This window comes from Microtus pennsylvanicus, chromosome 13, assembly GCF_037038515.1.
Source record: "Microtus pennsylvanicus isolate mMicPen1 chromosome 13, mMicPen1.hap1, whole genome shotgun sequence".
Classification (NCBI taxonomy): Eukaryota; Metazoa; Chordata; class Mammalia; order Rodentia; family Cricetidae; genus Microtus; species Microtus pennsylvanicus.
This window is the reverse complement of record NC_134591.1, coordinates 78,607,147-78,621,181: the sequence shown is the minus strand read 5'-3', so window position 1 is coordinate 78,621,181 and position 14,035 is coordinate 78,607,147. Positions and strand designations below refer to the sequence as shown.

The 14,035-nt window shown below is 48.8% G+C and overlaps 1 protein-coding gene across 4 annotated transcripts; it reads right to left on the bottom strand.

Annotated features, from left to right (window-relative positions):
* Positions 1-2,123: 2,123 nt before the first annotated feature.
* Tnfrsf9 (TNF receptor superfamily member 9) lies at positions 2,124-13,683 on the bottom strand. Of its 4 annotated transcripts, none has more exons than XM_075944579.1 (8): positions 13,636-13,683; positions 12,085-12,207; positions 11,431-11,535; positions 8,685-8,822; positions 8,053-8,122; positions 7,633-7,760; positions 6,711-6,848; positions 2,141-2,338 (listed from the first exon to the last, which is right to left on the bottom strand). In XM_075944579.1, the coding sequence occupies exons 2-8, from the start codon at positions 12,182-12,184 to the stop codon at positions 2,244-2,246; spliced, it is 774 nt and encodes a 257-aa protein (XP_075800694.1). In that variant the 5' UTR covers positions 12,185-12,207; positions 13,636-13,683; the 3' UTR covers positions 2,141-2,243. The 4 variants fall into 4 exon arrangements, with proteins under 4 accessions (XP_075800696.1, XP_075800694.1, XP_075800695.1 ...); XM_075944580.1 differs by having other exon boundaries at positions 7,672-7,760; XM_075944581.1 differs by lacking the exon at positions 6,711-6,848 and having other exon boundaries at positions 2,124-2,338; positions 7,646-7,760.
* Positions 13,684-14,035: the final 352 nt, after the last annotated feature.

The window sequence follows — 14,035 nt, the reverse complement described above, 5'->3', positions numbered from 1 at the left end:
GGCTCAAATTTTGCAAGATCCCCAATGTTTATATATTTAGGTGGCTTTTAAAAAGTGAAAGGCTAGTGTGGCTAACACAGATAAGAATAATGGGCTAATATAAGTTGTAAGAGTTAATAAGAAGCCTGAGCTAATGGGCCAATCAGTTTATAGTTTTAAAAAAAATTGAAAGGCTAGCTGGGTACACTGATGCAGTTTTAGTCCCAGCACTCGGGAGGCAGAGGCGGGTGGATTTCTATGAGCTCCAGGCTAGCCTGATCTACATAGTGAGTTCCAATCTAGCCAGGGCTACACAAGCCAGGGCTACACAGTGAGATCTGGTCTCAAAAATAAATAGATTGAAAACCAGTTTTAGCTCTTGAGCTAAACGGGAGCCATAGAAAAGAAGCAGCAGCCATGTTTGAGCATGGCAATGTGTGTGTGTAGGGGGCATTGGGAGGCCTCGCTCCAGTGAGGTCACAGCTGTGTCCCTCTTCACAGTGCTTTGTGCCTTCCCTGCAAGGCCTGTTTGTTGATGAGCCTGACACAGAGGGACAGGCAGAAGTGTGTGGAGACACGGGCAGACGTTTGAACTCCTCTGAAGAGCCCCCTTAAACTCTGACAGGCCTTTTCCAGATGGGGACACGGGGCCTCCCCCTCACCAGACAGTGGAGGGAGGTGTTGTAGTAAGTGAGAAACTGGGGGATTTGGTGGGGGAAAAATACTGCATCTTATAGCATGTGTCATATCTACACATACCACACAGATCCACACACACGCACACATACACACACGCACACATACACACACGCACACATACACACACGCGCACATACACACACGCACACATACACACACGCACACATACACACACGCACACATACACACATGCACACACACGCACACATACACACACGCACACACACACGCACACACACACGCACGCACACATACACACACGCACACATACACACACGCACACACACACACACACGCACACACACACACGCACACATACACACACGCACACATACACACACGCACACATACACACACGCACACACACGCACACACACACACACGCACACATACACACACGCACACATACACACACGCACACATACACACACGCACACATACACACACGCACACATACACACACGCACACATACACACACGCACACACACGCACACATACACACACGCACACACACACACGCACACACACACACGCACGCACACATACACACACGCACACATACACACACGCACACATACACACACGCACACACACACACACACGCACACACACACACACGCACACATACACACACGCACACATACACACACGCACACACACACACACGCACACACACACACACGCACACACACACACACGCACACACACACACACGCACACATACACACACGCACACATACACACACGCACACATACACACACGCACACATACACACACGCACACATACACACCTACATTGATTTTACCATGATTTTAGCTGGACCATTGGTCCATGTGATCCAATTGAAAGTGTCTTTTTCCTTAGATAAATTATATATATCTATATATCTAGATATATGGATTTATTTATTTATCTTAGGGTTCTTTTGGGGAGTTAGTTTTTTGTTGTTTATCTTTCAAGATAAGGTTTCTCTATATAGCTCTGGCTGTCCTGTCCTGGAACTCACTACTAAACCAAGGCCTTGAACTCACAGAGATCCACCCTCCTCTGCCTCCCTAGTGCTGGGATTAAAGGTGTGCACCACCACGCCCAGCCATACATAGTTAAGGAGACCTAGAAATTGGTCTTTCATTCCTTTTCTTTGCATAGTCCTATTAAAAATGTCAAGGGCAGGGCTGGAGATGGCGCAGTGGTTAAGACAGCTTGCCCTTGCAAAGAACCCAGATTTGGTTCCCAGCACCCACGAGGTGGTTTACAACCATCCTTAGCTCCAATTCCCAAGGATTCAGCAACCTCTCTTCTGGCCTTTGCTGGCATCAGGAATCCACATGGTGTGTGTGCTTGCATGCACATACACATAACACGCAGGCAAGACACTCATACACATAAAGCTTAAAGATAAAAATGTTTTAAATGGTAAAAACCAATACATTATCATCAGAAGAGGTTTGGATGGGGTTCACGCCTACGTATTGTCTGGGATGGTGTTTGAGAACAGGACAGTGGGGTCCTTGTGCTGCTCCTTGCCTTCCGAGGATCCCCATGCCTTCTGAGATGTCACCTCATAGCTCATAGCCTCCTCCTCCTTCTTCTTCCTCTGGAAATCGGCAGCTACAAGCATCTTCCTCTTGAGCCGTGCGAACTGCCATCTTAAGTGCTAGGAAACAGCAGAAACAATGTAAGAGGCTTCCAGTTGGCTGTCTCAGACAACAGTTCTGCTCCATCCACAAACCTTCTCAACTTACCCACCAGCCAGCCAACAGCTTATATGAGCTTTCCGGAGACTGATTATTTTATCTTACAGTATTTTGTTTTCTTATGTTGTGTTTTGTTTGCAGACAGGGTCTCGCAACTGGGATTCCCTATAGATCAAGCTGGCCTTGGATATGTGGTAATCACCCTAGGTCAATCTCCCAAGTACTGGTGTTACAATATGTAATCCCCAGCATGTTGGGATTTCCTTCTTTCCTTCCTTCCTCTTTGGTTGGAGCCTCCAGCTCGCTCCTGCAGCTCCTTCCTGTGTGGTCTGAGAAGCCCCATTCCTGTCTCTCCAAACCCTGCCCATTCTGGAATCTCTGAACAAAGAAAAGGCACCAAAAAGCCCAGGTCCACATTCTTGGCGGCTATGGTAGCTCCTCCCTTGAAGTTGCCAGCAGCCTGAGTCCCCACCTAAAGTGATCAGCTTTTGACCATGCTTGGGCACAAACCCACCTTGTGGCAGACATGTCATAGCCCTTCACCTAAGAGCTATATAATCTCCCTGCTTTAGCCTGGTGTGTGGCTTCTCTGACCTCCATCTCTGGGACTGGAGAACCCACCCGGCAGTTGCTTTGCTCAAATAAACCTGTTATACTTTTCCAATTCTACTTGATCTGACTTACTGCATCAGTGGAGAAACCTATTATGGAGGCACAGAAAACCTTGTCCTTCCTTCCTTCTTTCTTCCCACCTTTCCTTCATCTTAAAAACCATTTTCTTTATTTTATACACTGGCTTAACAACAACAAACCAAAGCTTGAGCCAAACTCACAGCAGCATAGAACATGGCTTACACTGCAGGCACAACTGTGGATTCAATGCAGCAGACCCCTGCCCACTCCTCCCACACTGTTTTTCCTTTTTTTATTTTGTTACACAGTGTCCTATAGCAGTCCTGGCTGTCCTGGAACTTGCTCTGTAGACCAGACTGGCCTCGAACTCAGAGATCCACCTGCCTCTGCCCCCCACCCAGTGCTGAGATTAAAGGTGTGCACCACCACCGCCTGCCTCTGCCCCCCGGACCCAGTGCTGAGATTAAAGGTGTGCACCACCACCGCCTGCCTCTGCCTCCCCAGTGCTGGGGTGAAGGGCCTGAGCCACCACCGGCTATCAGCACCCCTATTTTATTCTCACACGTTATTTCAGACTGACATTTCCTTTCGGTGTGATCCTGTGGCTGTGTCCCACCTCTATGTCTGTGAAAGCCCAGAATTGCTCTGTGTAGCAGCACAGCTGCTCTTACACACAGCTGGGACCCATCTGCCCTTACAGCTAGCAGTCTTCCATTTCTACTTCCTTTAAACTTAACAAGCAAAGGCCCTGTTCCAAGGCCATGTCTTCTGTGTTCTAAATCTTATTTTTAAAGGGAGGCAAGGGAAGGGAAGGAAGTTAAGTCAAGACTGAGAAATATTGTATCCAAGATTAACCAAAACAGTAGTGATTTGCTTCAGGTAGAAGAGACCATACTTCCCTGTATTTACTGCTCTGTACCATCCAAAACTCCATACATACATATAACCTACGAAACAAGCCCAAGATGGCTGGGAGGAGAGGAGAGGGCAGGATGGCCAAGAATCTCAGGGCCTAAGACGCAGCGTGGCAGTAGGTGGTCTGGGCTTTCTTTCTGCCTCCTGTTCCCAGAGAGGAGCTGGAAGAGTGGGGAGCCTGGGGATGCCAGCACAGAGATGGGGAAACCCCGCCCACTCCAGCTGCCAGACCAGGGACAGACCAGCCTAGCAAGATGGGGAGCTTCTGGACAATCAGGGATCGTTACAGCAAAGGCCAGGGCCAGTCCTAGGCCCCACAGGTAAGGGAGCCTGTCACCTTGGTTAGACTGTGTTATACAGAAAAACCAAAAGAAAAAAAAAGAGTTAAAAAACAGATGTCTCAGTAGGTAAGAGTACTTGCTGCTCTTGCAAAGGACTCATGTTCAATTCTAAGCACCCACATGGCGATGCATAACTACCTATAAGTCCAGTTCTAGGGGATCTGGCCTCCGGGTGTTCCTGCATGCATGTGACACACATACAACTCACGCAAGCAAACACACGTGACAGAAATAAAGTACGTAGTAAATACATTTAAAAAAACAGCCAGGAGTCAAAAATCAGAAATAGATGAGTGACCGCCAGAGAAAGGGAAGAACTGAGAGGGGTGAGCAGGGCTGTGAGGAGGGCAAGCAGGGCTGAGTGAGGAGGGTGAGCAGGGCTGAGTGAGGAGGGCGAGCAGGGCTGAGTGAGGAGGGCGAGCAGGGCTGTAAGGAGGGCGAGCAGGGCTGAGTGAGGAGGGCGAGCAGGGCTGTGAGGAGGGTGAGCAGGGCTGAGTGAGGAGGGCGAGCAGGGCTGTGAGGAGGGCGAGCAGGGCTGTGTGAGGAGGGCGAGCAGGGCTGTGAGGAGGACGAGCAGGGCTGTGAGGAGGGCGAGCAGGGCTGAGTGAGGAGGGCAAGCAGGGCTGTAAGGAGGGCGAGCAGGGCTGTGAGGAGGGCGAGCAGGGCTGTGAGGAGGGCGAGCAGGGCTGTGTGAGGAGGGCAAGCAGGGCTGAGTGAGGAGGGCGAGCAGGGCTGTGTGAGGAGGGCGAGCAGGGCTGTGAGGAGGGCAAGCAGGGCTGAGTGAAGAGGGCGGGCAGGGCTGGATCTTGGTTGTGAATAGTCTGGGGTTGTTTTGTTTGCTTGTTTGCAGTTGAGTTGTATGACCTCTGGCCTTGACCTTGAGACCCTCCTGTTTCTATCTCTGGGGCTCCAGGCAGGCCTCTCACGCACACTTTTCAAGTTTGGTATTTCAGTTGTGTTGCTTGGTAAATGAATCTACAAACCTGATAAAGTGACATGCAGCTGTGTGTTCTGTGCGTCGTCGTCCCGGCCTCACTGTGAAGTTAGAGCCTTGTGAACGGCCGTGGAACTATTCTGCTCCTTGTTTGTGACTTTCTATTAATGTGTAATTATAGGAAAAGGAAAATGTTCTTTTTTAATGACTACAAGACCCTCATTACTGATCAATACCTTTGAAAACATCTTCACAGAAACCTTGTGGCCTCTCTAGGAGGAAATACGGTTCTAGGCGGCTTAGAGGTCTCCTCCAGAGCCAGAAGCCTGGAATGGAGAGGGAAAGACTACAGAAAGCAAACATGCCTGCAGTTGGGGACAGGGTGCCCTTCATTGATAAAGAGCAGGTGGCTCCGTGGGAAGACTTCTCAGAGTAAGAAATCCAAACAGCCAATCAAAGTGAAACCTAACCTCAGACATCGTCAAGGAAATGCAAATCAAAACCACAGTGAGCCACCCTTCCCCACCCACCAGATAAAAATAGTGCCGCTGCACCCAGCATTCACACGGAAGTGGGGCGAATGGGGCGCTCTCGCCCTCACACTGTTGAAGAGGCGTTCAGTGTGGCCCCCATCACTTTTGGAAAACAGTTTGACCTACCTACTTGGACAGGACTTAAGTTACTCATTCCCACATCTTTTCCCCCTAGGTTGAAAAACAAAAACAAAGCTTGGGAAATGGTTTGGTAACCAGTGCTCACCCTGAGGTAGCAAGTGCTCACCCTGAGGTAGCGAGTGCTCATCCTGAAATAGCCAGTGCTCACCCTGAGGTAGCGAGTGCTCACCCTGAGGTAGCGAGTGCTCACCCTGAGGTAGCCAGTGCTCACCCTGAGGTAGCGAGTGCTCACCCTGAGGTAGCCAGTGCTCACCCTGAGGTAGCGAGTGCTCATCCTGAGGTAGCCAGTGCTCACCCTGAGGTAGTGAATGTTCACCCTGAGGTAACCAGTACTCATCCTGAAATAGCCAGTGCTCACCCTGAGGTAGCGAGTGCTCACCCTGAGGTAGCGAGTGCTCACCCTGAGGTAGCGAGTGCTCACCCTGAGGTAGCCAGTGCTCACCCTGAGGTAGCCAGTGCTCACCCTGAGGTAGCCAGTGCTCACCCTGAGGTAGCCAGTGCTCACCCTGAGGTAGCGAATGCTCACCTAGGATGGGGAGGCTACTCCAAGTCACAACCAAACATACCTCCCAGCACAAGTCACAACTACCCCACTGCCTCCAGACACTGTCAGTCCCCTTGTGGAAATAAGCTTGTCCTGGCTTTACAACCATTATGTTAGCCAATCAGAGGCTTCTAACTTAAAAAAAAATAAATCCAAGCCTGCAAGATGGCTAGATGAGCAAAGGCTCTGGCCGTACAAATCTAAGGACCTGAGTTCGCTCTCTGAAATGGGAGAGAACCCCGTCTGCAGAGTTGTCCTGCCTCCCCGCCTCCCGTGATGTGTTGGCCTTACGTTGCTTGAACAAGTAGGGGAATTTCTTGCTGCTCCATTTGGCCACAATGGGCCCCAGAGTGATGCAGAGGAGAAACAGCAGCATGGCCGATGTCAGTGCCAGCAGCCAGGTAAGGATGTGCAAGGATCTCCCTCTTTCTGCAGCAAGGAGAGAAATGCTGGAGTGTTCGGCGAGGGCAAACACATGGGCCCCAGTGAGGCAGCACCCTGGGCACCCCAAACCTGTAACTTAACACGCTTAGATGACTTTACTGTCTGTCTTTTGTTCCTGAGACAGAGTCTCATGGATCCCAGGCTAGCCTCAAACTCCATTTGTACCTGAGCGTAACCTGGAACTCCTGATCCTCCTGCCTCCACCACAGGGTGGGGATTGCAGCACCATGCCCAAATCTGTGCCATCCTGGGTATGGAATCCAGGGCCTTTCTAGCATGTAAAACAAGGGCTCTACCAACTGAGTGACACCCCAAGTCCTAAATCTAAGTGACATTTTAAAATGAGCCCGAATTTAATGATTTTCCCAGTAACTAAGTAGACTGGACGACTGAGCGTAACGTATGAGGCCCTTTACTTCCCCGGACTTGGCCTTTGTAAAGCTATGTTTTCTGTTTGGGATGAGGAGTCACCATTACTGATGACAACATCCAGGAAAACAAGACAGGGCACGAAGAGGAGAGCACCCCAGAGCTGCCTGCTGTGGGCAGAGCTGGGAGAGTCAGCAGCGCTGAGGGCATTCACATATAGTTTGAACAGACATCAGGCGTTTGTTTGGATAAACCTTTTCAGAGAGTCTTGCTGTGTAGCCCAGGCTAGCCTGGACCTTGCGGGCCTCCCACCTCAGCCTCTGCAGTGGTGTGATTAGGATTCCAGTTGTGTGCCAACCCCCAACCATTAACTTGTATTTAATAGCAATAAAACAACCACCTGATTTTCTCACCGGGGCAGTCACGGTGGGGGAGGTACCTGGAGAGAAGCTGACCAACGCGGGGCCACAGATCACATCTTTCTCTGTGGTTCCATTCTTAAGCACAGACTTTCCACCTAGAGAGCAGCTTAGACGGGTCAAGAAGAAGAGTTCAGATGATTAATTTGGGTCCAGAGGAGCACAGTTATCCCAGGAAGTAACCGCATGATACAGTAGGGCTTGGGCTCTCAAGCAATGGGCAGATGATGTGAGAAACTCCCGGCGTGACTCTCACACAAGACCCTGTGGCCTCACAGAGTCCCCTGTGCCCTAAGGGGTGAGGCACTGCAGGTCTGCACGCCAGCCAGCAGCAATGTCCTTTGTTTTTCAGTTTTTCTCAGGTTCTTTACATTGGGAGAGACGTGAGAATATATACGTACTTGGTCCACGGTCGACAGGTGCCACCCCCATTCTGATCGTTAAATGTCCCGAAGCCACAGTTTTTACAACCTTGAAGGAAAGCTGAGAATCAGTAGGAGGCATCTTACCATTTTACGATGTTCCCCTGATGAGCAGATGCCATGGTGTCATAGGCTAACCTGGGCAAATTGCATCACGATGATTTTAACGCTTTAATCTGTTATCCGCATGTATGTGTGCACACATCTGTGTGTGCATGTGAGTGCAGATGCCCATCAAGTCCAGAAGAGGGCGTCAGACCCCTCCCCCCAGAACTGGAGTTACAGGCCATTGTGGGCAGCCTGAAGTGGGTACTGGAAACTGAACTCGAGTCCTCGGCAAGAGCTGTATTCCCCCTTAACTAAGCCGTCTCTCCAGCCCCTGTTTAGTGACTCTTGAATTGAAACCCCAAGAGTGCTCAGTTTCAGTCTAATGATATGAGCAATATTGTCTGTAACCAAAATGTGCGAGAATACACGGCCCGGGTGATTAACAAAATCATTTCCATTTGTGCAAACACAGACCACATAGTGGACTGTAATTACAACACCGTCAGCCCCACATACTGCAACTCTGTCCTTCACAAACTTGGGCGGAGAAAGGGCAAACCTACCCTGCTCTGTCAGCTCTTGGCCTGGCTTGCAGTCCTTTTCACACATGGCACACTCTGGCCCCAAGCAGTGGAATCCCTCGATGCATTCGCAGTCTGCATTGCTGGTCGGGGAGCAAGGCTTCTTGAGCCTGAAATAACCTGCAAAGCCCCGGCTCTGCGTTACCCTTGGAAACAAATTTGTATTGCGGTTGAAATATACACACACACACACATATATGTATGTGTGTGTTCATGTATATATGTGCATATGCATACATATGTGTGCATGTGTATATGTGTGTGTATATGTGTGTGTGTGTGTATATATATATACATATATATCCATTGCTCTGCTTATAATGTTGTGTTCCCCTATTTACTGTCTTTGTGGAATAGGGTCTCATTGTGGATCCCAGTCTACCCTTCAAATAAGAATCTTCCTGCCTCGGTCTCCAGTGCTGGGATTGTGTGCCCCAGTGCCTGGCTCATACTGTTTTATTTTCAATCCCCATTAAGATATTTTCCACTTTGCTCACTAAAAGATTTTCTTGGGCAGCTCCTCATACACTATGTGGTGGCACATGCCTGTAATCTCAGCATTTGGGCGGGAAGAAGAGACGTTCAAAGCCAGTCTAAGCTACGTGAGACCCTACTTTAGAGAAAAAAAAAATCTACACCTTTAATCTCAGCACTCCAGAGGTAGAGGCCAGAAGGTCTGAGTTCCAGGCCAGCTTGGCCTATATAGTGAGTTCCAGGTCATCCAGGGCTACATGATGAGACCCAGTCTCAAAACAAAACAAAAACAATAAAAGCCTTTCATGTCAAGTGAGTATTTCCTCTATTATTTAAAAAATCAGTCAAAAAAAAAATGATGACTTGCTAGTGGCTACGTCAGAGGAACAGCAGGCGGCGACTGACTTCAGGGAATTGGCCCACCTGCGTGCTAGGCGCGGTTGGGTTGAGTGGATCTCGGACCGCCAAGGCCCTGAGAGTGTCGGCCCCAGGATGGCTGTTGTTACTGCTGTCTTTCCATGTCTGCCGCTGTCATTTTCCTCTGATATCTAGCGTGGTGTGAATGGGCAGAGATTCCCCACTGCCTGTAATGTGGTGTGATTATCTCATGGAAATATTCCATTCTCCTGGGGATTTTTACGGTGGATTATTGTGAAGATGACTTCCTCCTAAGCTGTGCTACTTAAAGCAATGACTTTTACACAATAGCAGTGTTCGTTTAAATAGGATGTTGATGCCTGGGGGGTCTTTAGTATATGTAGTAAGGGATTGTGATTTTCCTTAGTGGGAAAGCTAAAATAGGCAAATGCAAGACACAGTGTTACCTCTGCTCCTGAGAAAGCAGGGGCTGCAGAAGACAGAAATAAGAACAGGGAAGTACCACACAGCTAGTTTCTTCTGACGCATCATATGGACTTGGCTTATGTCAATGATTAAGAAGAACAGTTGTGTCCCAGGAGCTAAGTCAGCTCATGTTCTTCTCATCCTAATGTTGAGAGATGTGGTCACGGTTTCAGTGTGCACCGTAGCTAGAACACAGCTTTAAGTAATGACTTAAGGGTAGGTTAAGATGGCTTTGTTAATAGCTTTAAGGCAAATAAAAAAATCTTGGAAAACAATTTTAAAAAGTTTGCTCTTAATAGCCGAGTGAGGGGCGCACTGAGGGCGGAGACCAAGAACAATGGTAGCCTGGCTGTCGCTGGCTGACCTGCTAGATGGGTCGGTGGTCAAGGCTGATGGGGAACCCCTTGTGCCCATTTCTGCCCTCCGCTTCCAGGTATAAACACCTGTTGATGAGTGGGTGTGCATCCTGGGGGTTTAAAAGAGAGCTGGCTGATTCTTTTCCATATATAAAAACTAAGATTTGTGATTCTCCTAAGATTTCTTATGAGATTACCTTTGAGGTAAATAATAAAATGACTGGTCCTTTCTCTGTAACCAAAAAATGCAGCCTGGCAGCGAGAGAGCTGACTGAGAAAGACGCCTTGCTCGCTTACACTCTGTTAATAACAAGTTGCTTGGACATGAATGTATGTGGGTTCTGGGGACAACTTGCTTTTCACCTGTAATGTGTAAACTATTTAATTGTGTAAGAGATGTAGAAAAGATGCTAGTTTTCACTTGTATTCACTGTAATCATTTTCTTTAAAATAGTGAGTAACCTCATTATAATGGTTATACTGCTTGAAAGATTTTGCTGAGGTATATAAGCTGTAGGGAAAAAAATAAAATTAGTTAGAAGAAAGGTGTCATGAGAGACAGAGGAATACATGTAGAGAGAGCTAAGAAAAGAAAGAACAGAGAGAGAAGATGATGGGGAGACCCTAAAGGGGTGTGTGTGTGTGTAGGGGGGGTCCCTTTTGCGCCAGCCCCAGAGAGTTAAGTTTAGCCCCGCTCACAGGTCCCAAAGAGTTAAGTTTACTACCTCAGACAGATTAGTCAGCTGACTTTGTGGGATCTCCCTCAGTCCCCGAGCTGCTGGGGGCTGGTCCTCGAGGCAGCGACAGTAGCTATTCCATGAAATCCTTTGGCTACACCTGCTGTGGACAGGGGAGTTAGCCCCTGTGAGGCTCAAGATTTTGAGTAGAGACCAGTTAGTAAAGGGGGACCAAAGCTGGTCTCGCCCCAGATTTCCTAAAGATGGAGACGCCTCAGTGTAAAGCTGACCTCCAGTCCTGGGAGGCTGAAGATCACAAGGTCTGGTCCAGCATAGGCAGCAGAAAGATTCTGTTTCGACACGGACAGACAGACTCACCTGCACACACTTTGCAGATGTTGCAGTGCGGCTGTCCGCCCGTGCTGGAGTATGTGCTTGGGGGACAGCTGGTGCACACAGGATTGTCTTTCTCGCAGAAGGTACCTGGAAGGCAGCACAGGTGTCTGTGTCTGACAACACTAGACTGTCACCCGAGGCATCATGAGGACATCAGAGCAGATGCTCCATTTATCCTTTAGGCATCTTGGCAATGGCACATTTACTGATTGGCATTTTAAGACTATACATTTGCAGGGTGCCCCCTGGCATAACCATGCAACTAGGAGTAACAGTGTATAAATGCTGCAACAAAGAAATCAAGAGAAGAAAACCCTAAGTCTGTTGATCTCCTGAGATAAGTGTAACAGGAGGGGCCCAGAAGAGCGATGCTGCCACCTACTTGCTCCTTGCTGCAGAGTACATGTACCGTGTGCTGTTCTGAGCCTGTCCTGGGCCCTTCCAAGCACCCTGAGACAGCCCCTCTGACTGTACTCAAGTGGCAAGGTTGAGGAGCTGAGACTGAGTGAGCCAGATCCCCACGGCCCCTTTGTTGTACCCAAAAAGCCTTTGCAAGGGAGTGAGCGGTCTTCTGAACGGGCTAACCGAACTGAGTTTTCAACGGTCAGAAAACGCACCTGTCGGTCTGGTACTTACCTGCCTCACACTTGGCACAGGAATCCTGCAGGGCTCTTGTCCTTTCAGTGCCCACCACCAACAGCACAGTCACCACCATGTTGTAACAGCTGTTCCCCATGACAACCTCTTGCACATATGACACTAGCAAAGGAGATTCCAAAAGAGTTTCAGTCAAACAAGCTGCTCTCTGGCTGGTGGTGTGGCTCACTTGGTAGATAGAGTGCCTCCTCAAGAGGCACCCATACTTCAGAAACCATGGTGGAGGTCCATGTCCGCAACCCCAGTACTCAAGAGGCAGAGGCAGGAGGGTCGACAGTTCAAGGCCAGCCTGGACTACCTGAGCCTGTCTTTAAGAGAGGGGTTCATTCCCAAATGTCATTTCGCAAAATATAAGCAGGGTGGGTGGTCCTTCCATAACTCTCTGCATTGCCAGCAATACTTAGACGGTTCTGCAGGGTTTTAAGGAGAATTTTAAGGAATATTGGGGCTGGAGGGATCATTCAATGCTTGAGAACACACACTGCATTTGTAGAGGACCCAGGTTCGGTTCCCAACACCCACGTTGGGTGGCTCGCAACTGTCTATAACTCCAGCTCCAGGGGATCCTATGCCTGTTGCCATCTGCATCCAAGTGTACATACCACATACAAACATATACACACAATCGAAAATTTAAGAAAAATTATTTTTTAAAAAAAGCCCGGAATGTTATGGAAACACAGTAAATCTACAGAGAGTTGTACAATGGCCACTGGCTTGGTGCACGCCCACCAAAGCTCAGGCTGAAATGAGAGCAGGAACATTAGGACATCAGGTTCCTGGCATTGGCGCCCCTGCTGTCTCTGAGGCAAAGTCATGAAGGTGATGCCATCCAGTGCCCCCTCAGGGAGAGGGAGCCCCGCGGTTCTTGCTCTGCCCTCGGTGGCTGGGCATTTCATTGCCCAGACTGTGGAAGACCTCTGCTGAAAGTCACCGGCTGAGAGCTTCTCAAGCACAGACCTGCACTGGCCAGTTTTGAAATTTGAAGTTTGTAGAAAAAAAAGATTAAAATGGCAATTAAAAAATCCTGGGGCTAGGGATGAAGCTCAGCTGGAGAGTGCGTCTGGTATGCATGAAGCCCTGGGCTCCATCCCCCGCACTCAATCAGACAGCACAGTGGTTCATATCTAATCCCAGCACCCAGAAGGTGGACGCAAGAGAATCAAGAGAATCAGAAATTCAGGATCAGAGTCTGAGACTAGACCCAGCTAAATGAGATCCTGTCTTAAAAGAAGAAGGAGGAGGAGGAGGAAGAAGAAGAATGAAGAAGAAGAAGAAGAAGAAGAAGAAGAAGAAGAAGAAGAAGAAGAAGAAGAAGAAGAAGAAGAAGAAGAAGAAGAAGAAGAAGAAGAGGAGGAAAGGAAAGATGTGTGTTGGGGGAACCAACTTCATTTTTCTTGGTCTTTACATAGTGGACATAGAAGTTATAAATTAGAAGGGAAGAAAAGTCTAGAAATCTGCAGTGAGAACACAGTCCATCCTTTCTTCTTTAGCCCCCCGCCACACACACACAGCCCCAAGTTAACAAACCTTGTGATCTCAGGGCAGCCAAGAACCTTCTGCTCTGTGAGAAGCTCAGCGAGGTTCTGCCGCTCCAGAAGACCACGGGTCAAACGGTGACTCAATTGAGCAAAGCCTCCTGGGAAATCCCCCACGCAGCTCTGTGAGGTGATTCTTCACCCCGGCACTCTCAAAATCCCCAGAACCCACTTGATAAGGTCACTTTGAAGGGTTTCTTGGAATCAGCTCTCAACCATTAGGACATTTGCTAAGCAATCATACGGAAAGGATTTGGTCACTTAATGTGGTCCTTTCTCCATGCTGGAGCTTTTGATGTGTCCTTAAACTCTTGGAACCTTAAGGGGTGAGGTCAAACTAAGTAAACAGTACTTTTGCCACAAGCCATCCAGAGAAGCAATGCCCCTTAAAC

What these genes read in the sequence shown, in the direction of transcription:
- Tnfrsf9 (XM_075944579.1), bottom strand. Translation starts at nt 12,184, where the DNA reads ATGGGGAACAGCTGTTACAACATGGTGGTGACTGTGCTGTTGGTGGTG. An exon ending in CATCTGCAAAGTGTGTGCAG is followed by an intron (nt 8,823 to 11,430) that starts GTGAGTCTGTCT and finishes GGGGCTTTGCAG; the next exon opens with GTTATTTCAGGCTCAAGAAG. An exon ending in CCCCTACTTGTTCAAGCAAC is followed by an intron (nt 2,339 to 6,710) that starts GTAAGGCCAACA and finishes GCTGTTTCCTAG; the next exon opens with CACTTAAGATGGCAGTTCGC.